Source organism: Callorhinus ursinus, unplaced genomic scaffold (assembly GCF_003265705.2).
Source record: "Callorhinus ursinus isolate GAN/ISIS: 27379988/994484 unplaced genomic scaffold, GSC_fseal_2.0 scaffold118, whole genome shotgun sequence".
In the NCBI taxonomy this organism is placed as follows: Eukaryota; Metazoa; Chordata; class Mammalia; order Carnivora; family Otariidae; genus Callorhinus; species Callorhinus ursinus.
Genome location: NW_027397180.1, coordinates 421197 through 428899, shown reverse-complemented (window position 1 = coordinate 428899; position 7703 = coordinate 421197). Strand labels below are relative to the sequence as shown.

Here is a 7703-nt window from a genome sequence, read left to right as displayed (position 1 = left end):
TGCTTCTCTGGGGTCGGGGGAGCACATCAGCCTCAGCAGAAGGGATCTGCACCCAAACCTGAAAATGCTCAAAAAGCAAGTGCCAGTCCCCCTGCAAGGCGTGTTCCACTCCCCACCCCCACCCCCCGTTGGACTGGCTCCGTCCTGGGGTGGGGGCAGCTTATTCTCCCCCTGCTCTTTGAGACAGAACCCTCATGGGGCACCTGGCTGGCTCAGTCGGTTAAGCGTCTGACTCTTGATGTCAGGGTCATGAGTTCAAGCCCCATATTGGGCTCCACACTGAGCATGGAGCCTACATAAAATAATAAAAAGAAGATAGAACCCTCAGGACCGCACATTTTGGGGGCAGTTTTTCAAATTGTATCCTTTCTAGGCCTGTGAAGTGTTCTTTGGTGGCTTCTGGAAATTCCTGGGGGGGTGGGAATCAGGCTTTGTTGCCAGTCCTCAAGAGTTCTGTGTCAGGGCTAATGATGGCATCTCCTGCTGGACGCAGCCTCGGGAGACAGGCAAGGGTCCGGCTTCTGTCAGCACAGGCCAGGCCCTTCAGGGCACTGTGGGTCTTCAGAGCCAGGGCTCCAGGGAGCTGCAGGCTGGGGTGATTGGCATCGGTGGGGCGGCCGAGTGAGCTGGGTAGTCAAGGCCCCTCCAGGGGCTTCCCGGTCAGCCAGGCCCACTGTGGCTCTGCACGTACCCCCGCCCCCTGTGCACCTTGTTCTCCTCTGTGGGAGCTGCAGGTTCTGCCTACAGGGCCAGTGGGGACCGTACAGGTCCCCAGCAGCTCCCAGCTCGTGCGGTTGGTCAGTCCTGCCCCCACAGATGAGGACACAGCGTGGGACACAGCCAAGGTTGGGAGGTGCCCACAGCTGCCTGGCAGGGGGAGATGCTGGTTGATGGCACGGCTCTCTGACTACCTGAGGTGGCTCCACAGGTGCATGTGGAGGGAGCATCAGAGGGCACGGGGGGGCCCCTTCCTCTAACCTTGCCTTCAGCCTGAGGGCCCCAGTGACCCTCCCTGCTCTTTACTTCAAGTCTAAGACCCCCAGGAGGGACCATTGGCCCAGCTTGGGGCAGGTGTCTGTGCCTGGGATAGCCAGTGGGGGCAGGTGCTCAGTTGTGCCCCTGAGTATCAGGGCTACTCCCTGCGGGGAGACCCAGGGTGTCTGCTGCAATTGTCCTCGCACTTTGTGGGCAAGAAGGTGCCAGAAACTCAAGGAGCCACCAGAGCCAGGGTCTGCCAGGTGCCCCTCGCCCCACTCCCTCTGAGACCCTTCTCAGCTCACCCCTCCCCGAGCAGGGGAGGGTGAGCACCCACAGGCGGGAAGGGGCAGCCCCGTGCTCTTGTGAGGTCGGGACCTCACAGCCCATAATTTCTCATGTTCAGAAGAAAACTTAGTGCCTCAAAGCATAGACAGCGTCCCTGACACGGGCATAGTAGCCCTGGAAGGCAGAGGTCCTCCCCAAGAGATGAAGTCCAGGTTGGAGGGGTTGAGAGCTGCCCCTCCTCCCCAGGGCCGGGTCTGTGCTGTGAGCACAGAGGGGCAGCTCGGTGGCTCTGCCAGGCCTTGGGCCAGGCACCTCCTCCTGCTCGTGGGAGGTGGGCCCACCCAGCACCCCCGTGGGCCTACCCAGCACCCCGGCCCCATTTCCTCAGGGCTTTGCACATTATCACAGGCACGATCTGTGCTCTGACCTGGGGGCAGCGGCCAAAGCCCAGCTAGCTGAGTGGGGCGTGGGGCCACCTTGGCTGTTCCTTGCAGAAGCAGGGGGCCAGTCTGGGTGGGGCCTGGCTGCTGATGGGCCCACTGCGGTGGTCTTCCCGCTGGGGAAAGGGTAGTCTCAGGAAACTGCCGTGCTCAGCCCCAGGGCAAGTTCCTCTCTGCAGGACAACTGTCCACACTCTCCCACTGAGAGAGGGGTGGGGGATGAGGCTGCCCGCCCGCAACAGCTGGGGGAAGGGTGCAGCTGGTGGCAGGGTGTGTCAAGGAGGGAACCTTTTGGAGGAGGGTGAGCCTGTAGGCAGCCCCATGAGCCGAGTTCTGGCCTTCCCAGGCAAGGGCTGCCCCGGTTCTAGAAGTTTCTCCTCCAGCGAGGCTGAATGGGCCTCCCTGGAGCACAAGCAAGAGCTGGCTTGCCTCTCACCTCACCCTGAGCCTGGAGCCAGCGTTGTGGGGTCTATTCTCCGGGCTTCCTCAGAAGGAAGGGGGTGCTTAACTGGCTGGGGCCGGTTTAGTAGGGTCTGGGCTCCACGTGGGGCCGAAGCTCCTCCCCCTTGCTCCTCGCACACGCTCCCCTCTCTGTCCTCCCCACCCCCAGCCTTCCCAGCAGGTGTTTAGGAAGGTATTGGTTTAATCCGTCATACAAAACCGCCCCCTCCCTTGCTGGGGTCCTGCCCCCTGAGGCATGGCCAGGTCCTCGCAGAGGACTCTGGGGGTGCGGGTGAGGGGCGGCTCAGCAGCAGACGCGAAGGGCCTTGCGGAACACCGTGCGGAACTCGGCGTTGAAGACAGTGTAGATGAGGGGGTTGAGGGCGCTGTTGACGTAGCCCAGCCAGGTGACCGCGCTGACCAGCTGCGGAGGCACGGCGCAGGCGGGACACAGTGCCCGGGTGATGTGCACCACAAAGAAGGGGGTCCAGCACACCAGGAAGGCCCCTGGGGGCAGGGGGGGGTGGGGGGCGCGGTGAACCAGGGTCCCTGCTGCACCGGCCCCGCCCCAGCCCCAGCGTCCTGGGCACCGTCTCCGGCCGTGGGCGCTGACACCTTCCACTCCGCCCACCGACCCCGGGGCAGGTACCCACCGACCACCACAGGCAGGACCCTCATGGCCTTGCGCTCCCGGCTGGTGATCTTGGCGCGCCTCCTTTTGCTTCCCTGCAGCGGGGGCTCGGCCGGGATGGCGTCGGGGGGCGCAACGGCCTCCGGGGGCGGAATGGCCTCGGGGGTCTCGGTGGCCTCGGCGGGCGGCGGGCCGGGGCCGCTGGGCCGGCGCGGCGCCCGGCCGTGCAGCTTGGCGCGACGGGCGGCCTCCCAGCGCCGCAGGCCCCGGAACGTGGCCCAGTAGAGCAGCAGCATGAGCGGGCAGGGCAGGAAGAAGGAGCACACGGACGAGTAGACCACGTAGTCGCGGTTCTCCAGGCGGCATACGGCGGGGTCGCGGCCGCGCGCGTCGTTGAGGCCGCACAGCACGGGCGCCGCCACCGCCGCCGACAGCAGCCATGTGGCGCCGATGAACAGCGGCTGGCGCCCGCCGCCGCTCTGGCGGTTGTAGCTCAGCGGCACGGCCACGGCCACGAACCTGCGGGGGGCTCGGTGAGGGCGACCGGGACAGGGGAGGGGCGCGGGGCGGGCGGGGAGGGGGCGCGAGGTGGGGCGGCGGCCGGCTCACCTGTCCACGCTGATAGCGCACAAGTTGAAGATGGAGGCGGTGCACAGCATGACGTCCATGGCCATGAGCGCATCGCAGAGGCCGGGGCTGAACAGCCACACGCCGCCCTGGACCTGCGCGCGGGAAGGGCGGGAAGGGCGGGAAGGGGCGCGGCGGGGCGGGCAACAGCAGACACGACCCACTGCCGGTCTCCCCGGCACCAGGAGCCCTCACAGCCACCTGGGCTGCGCTCTTTCAGCGCAGAGTGCAGCGTGCGGAGGCCCGCACTCCTGGGGTGCGGGCAGCCTTCCCACTAAGCTGGGCGAGATTCCCTCCCAGAAAGGGGGAACCCTTTCTGTTAAAGCCAGAGAGGCCTGGGGAGCCCCTGGAGACGGGGTCTGGATGGTTGACGACTCTGCTCTTGATGCCGCGGGGCTCGGGGCAGGGAGGCGCTCCCCCAGCAGGCCCGCCCCCTGGAGCCCGAAGCCCCCCGGGCCTGTTTCCTCCCCACAGGATGGCTAAGAGTCTGGTTAAACTCTGTCACTGCTCTGGGACTCCACAAGTCACCTCACTTTTGTGCCCGCATCTGGAGAATGCGGGTAACGATAGTATCCACATAATTGCTCTCCTCAGAGAGCTGAGTTAAAAGATGTAAAGGCCTCAGCACCGTGCCCTGTGCCCTCACCAAGGGCAAAGGAGCAGCCAGCCCGCCCCCCTTCTAAATCCCCTCCCGCTGATTTGGGACGATTAGGAGCTTAAGAGCTGTCACTGTGACATCTGTCTGTGGCTCCGGGGGAGGGGCAGGTCATGTGTGCCCTTGTCCTGCACAGTCTCTCCACATCCACTTCAGAAAAACTGAGTCTCCCCTCCCCCGCTGCCCGGCTCACTGAGTTCCCAGCCCAGGCCTAAGCAGCTTTTCTCTGCCCAAACTGGAAAGCAGACAAGGGCTGGCACCAAGGGGGGGATCCATCCGAGGGCCAGACCTGGTCTGGGGATGGAGGCTTCTGGGCCCTGGTTCTTGGCGGGGGCTCTGGACCCCACACCAACCCCTGCTTTCCGCTCCAGCATCAGGGCAGGGCCTCCCCTTCCTCCAACCCTGCTCACTTGCCCTCAGCTCCTCGCAGCTGAATGCCCCTCCTGCTGTGGGCAGAGTATGTGCGTGAGTGAGGGTCTCCTTCCCTGGAGTGCTCTGGTGTGTGCTTGGTCCTGGTCATGCCTGGCTGTGGCTTTGTGCAGTGATGTGTATGTGTCTCTGTGCCCCGGAGGGGGGGGTGTAAATCTGAATCTGCCTGTCCATCTGCCTCCCCTGGGGAATGGAACCTCAGCTGAGGGGGTGGTAGTGGATGGCTGGACTGCCAACCTTGCCTGTTTCTGAGGTTGGCTGGCTTGAAGGGCAAAGGCATCTCTTGGGTAGGAGACGCCAAAACAGGGACAGGAGAAGAGAGGCACAGAGGAAGGCAGGCGGACAGCCAGCCAGCCAAACAGGTAAACTGACAGCAAGATGGGGGGGTGGGGGATCAGAGGGGACCGAGGCCCCAGTTGTCCTGGGACCAGGCCCAGCGTCCCTGCTGCCTCCCCGGCTCTAGGTTCCTGAGAAGCCCAGTGGCCGCGTGGCTCTGGGTCCTCACGGTGGAAGGGGACAGGGGACGAAGGAGCAGGTGAGGAGTGCGCGTGCGGTCCTGAACGCGGGCTCACCTCGGAGTAGACGAAGAGAGGCAGCACGAGCAGGGCGAGTAGGAGGTCGGCGGCTGCCAGGCTCACGATGAAGTAGTTGGTGGGCGTCTGCAGGGCTCGCTCGGCCGCCACGCTGACGCACACGAGCGCATTCCCCGCGAGCACCGCGCCGATGAGCAGCACGCCCCCCGCCAGCGCCGCCGCCGCCGCGGGAGTTCCCGCGCCGCCGCCGGTTCCCGGCCCGCGCCCCTCCAGCAGCCCGTCCGCGTCCGCCGCGCTGCGGTTCCCCATGGCGCACCTGTCCCCATGTGCCCCGGCGGGCGCTCAGCACCGCGGACAGTGCCCGAGTCGCGAACCCGGGAGCCCCGCCCCCCAGGCACGCCGCGAGCCCGGCCGGAGTCCCGCCCTGATCCGCCCGGCTGGGTGGGCCCCGAGCGCTCTACGGTGCCCCCGGTCTCTGCCAGTCTTGGACTTTCGCGCTCCGGGAGACGGGCAGGTGGACAAATGCAACGGCCCTTAAGAGAAGAGTTAAGCGAGGTGATTGGCACGGGCGGGCCCAGCATCGCCCCGCGCCGCGCAGGCTTGGAGGTACGGGCGGGTCTGCGCTCTGGGAAACCGACCCGGATAGGAGGTCGGCCGGACCCGCCCTCGAGGTGTGCAGGCACCCAACGCCAGCGCCCTCCCGCCGGGCCCCAGACACCCCCGGGTCGGGCCTGCGCCGGAGGGGTATCTGCTTCTCAGGGACGCCCCAGGAGGCGCCTCCATGCGGAGGCGGGGCCGCTTCTCACTCCACCCTGTTCCCAGGGCACCCTGAGCGCACCCTTCTCAGGCCAGTTCCGCCAGACAGCGGGAGACCAAAACTCCTTGCCCGCCTCCCCCGTGGGTCCCCTGATGGGGCTTCCCTCCGTTCACCCGACACGACCTCTCATGCCCCAGGGCGTCCCCCACCCCGCAATGACTGCAGGCCCCAGTCTGCGGCCCTGCACCCTCTCCCCTGAAGCAGCCTCTCGTCCATGACGGGGACCCTGCCCAGTTACTCTCCAACAATGGCCACTGCCCTGTGCTGACTTCCTAGTCTGAAATGAGATAACAGGAAGGAGCATGACAAGTGCTCACCAAACTTTGCAATCGTCATGGTTCTGCCTGCTCTTTAGACTCACATTACCTGAGTCACTGCCTTCTTCACCTCTCAGCCTGCACCTGCCAAACCCACAAACTCACTGGATCTTGGGACCATCTCGGGTCCATCACCCCCACCTGCCAACACATGACTGTGGGAGCTCGGTGGGGGGGGCCCTCTGGGGGCAGGGTCCCAGGTCCGTAGGTAGGACTATTGTAGACCAGATGCACAGGACACAGAGTTAGCCAGAGACCGCTGTGCATGACGGAGTCAGCCGCGGCTGCGCTCGCGCGGATACAGAAGTGCACAGAAAGAACATACGCGGAAAGTGCGTTACAGTGAGAACCTATTATGGACTTACTAAGAGGGACACAGAGCCTGGAGCCCGTCCCTAACGGGCCCGTGAAGTGGGCCCTCCACCTGCATCACTCTGTGGGACTGCCTGATGCGCATCCACCCTCCTCAGTTTCCGTTTCTGGCTGCCTCCACCCTGGGAGGCCGGGAGAGTCCGGATGGGCCTGGAGCACAGAGCTGTTGCCAGGAACTCCGAAACAGCAGCGGACACAGTGGCCCGCTTGATGAGCTGAGCATGTGTGTATTAAAGAGAAAACAAGGGGCACCGGGGTGGCTCAGTCAGGTGAGCGCACCAGGCTCTTTATTTCCGACTCAGGCTCCTGAGATCAGCCCCGTGTCAGACTCTGCACTCATCAGGGATTCTGCTTGAGACTCCCTCTCCCTCCCCCTCCGCTCCTCCCCTCTGCCTCTCCTCTTGCATGTTTGCTCTCACTCTCTCTCTCTCAAATGAATAAATAAAACCTTAAAGAGAAAACAAGGACTCTGGGGAAAAAAAGCCGTAATGATAGTCATAATGGGTGAAATCACATGGATCTAATATAGGAAAGGTGGGGCGCTGGGTGGCTCAGTCGTTAAGCGCCTGCCTTCAGCTCAGGTCATGATCCCAGGGTCCTGGGATCCAGCCCCACATCGGGCTCCCTGCTCCGCGGGGAGTTTGCTTCTCTCTCTTTCTCTCCCTCTGTGATCTCTCTGGCTCTCACTCTCTCTCAAATAAATTAAAAACAAATAAATGGGGAAAAAAAAGAAGAGTCAGATACATGATGTGAAAATATTTTCTCCCAGATTGTAGCTTGTCACTTCATCCTCACATCAGAGTTATTTTTTTACGTATAAGGTATGAGCTGAGGCTCTTTCTTTTTTTCCTTGCCTATGGCTGTCAGTCAGCTGAGCATCATTTCTTGAAAAGACTATCTTTTCTCCGTTGGATTGCTTTTGACCTTCTGTCAAAAAAATCCCTTGATTGTATTTGTGTGGGGCTATTTTTTTACTCTCTCTTCTATCCCATTGTCTACAGGTCTATACGTCTGTCCTTTCAGCTAGGACAGACAGCCTTGACTACTGTAGCTTTATAGTAATTTGGGGAATCAGGCTCTAGCAGTCCTTGAACTTTATTCCTTCACAAAATTGTTTTGGCTATTTTAGTTCTTTTGTCTGTATGTATGGATTTTTTAGAAGACTATTTATTTATTTG

At 62.6% G+C, this 7703-nt stretch overlaps 1 protein-coding gene across 2 annotated transcripts; it reads right to left on the bottom strand.

Annotated features, from left to right (window-relative positions):
- Positions 1 to 2363: 2363 nt before the first annotated feature.
- DRD4 (dopamine receptor D4) lies at positions 2364 to 6423 on the bottom strand. 2 transcript variants are annotated; one of them, XM_073889801.1, is made up of 5 exons: positions 6203 to 6423; positions 5059 to 5552; positions 3385 to 3497; positions 2798 to 3294; positions 2364 to 2651 (listed from the first exon to the last, which is right to left on the bottom strand). In XM_073889801.1, the coding sequence occupies exons 2-5, from the start codon at positions 5326 to 5328 to the stop codon at positions 2449 to 2451; spliced, it is 1083 nt and encodes a 360-aa protein (XP_073745902.1). In that variant the 5' UTR covers positions 5329 to 5552; positions 6203 to 6423; the 3' UTR covers positions 2364 to 2448. The 2 variants fall into 2 exon arrangements, with proteins under 2 accessions (XP_073745902.1, XP_025717871.1); XM_025862086.2 differs by having other exon boundaries at positions 5059 to 5335.
- Between the last annotated feature and the right edge of the window lie 1280 nt (positions 6424 to 7703).

Bases quoted from the DNA above. Each gene is read 5' to 3' on its own strand.
- DRD4 (XM_073889801.1), bottom strand. From the start codon at position 5,328: ATGGGGAACCGCAGCGCGGCGGACGCGGACGGGCTGCTGGAGGGGCGC. The intron at 3,498-5,058 runs GTGAGCCCGCGT...TCCCGCGCGCAG, and splicing joins CTCTCTTCGTCTACTCCGAG to GTCCAGGGCGGCGTGTGGCT. The intron at 3,295-3,384 runs GTGAGCCGGCCG...AGCCCCCCGCAG, and splicing joins TGCGCTATCAGCGTGGACAG to GTTCGTGGCCGTGGCCGTGC.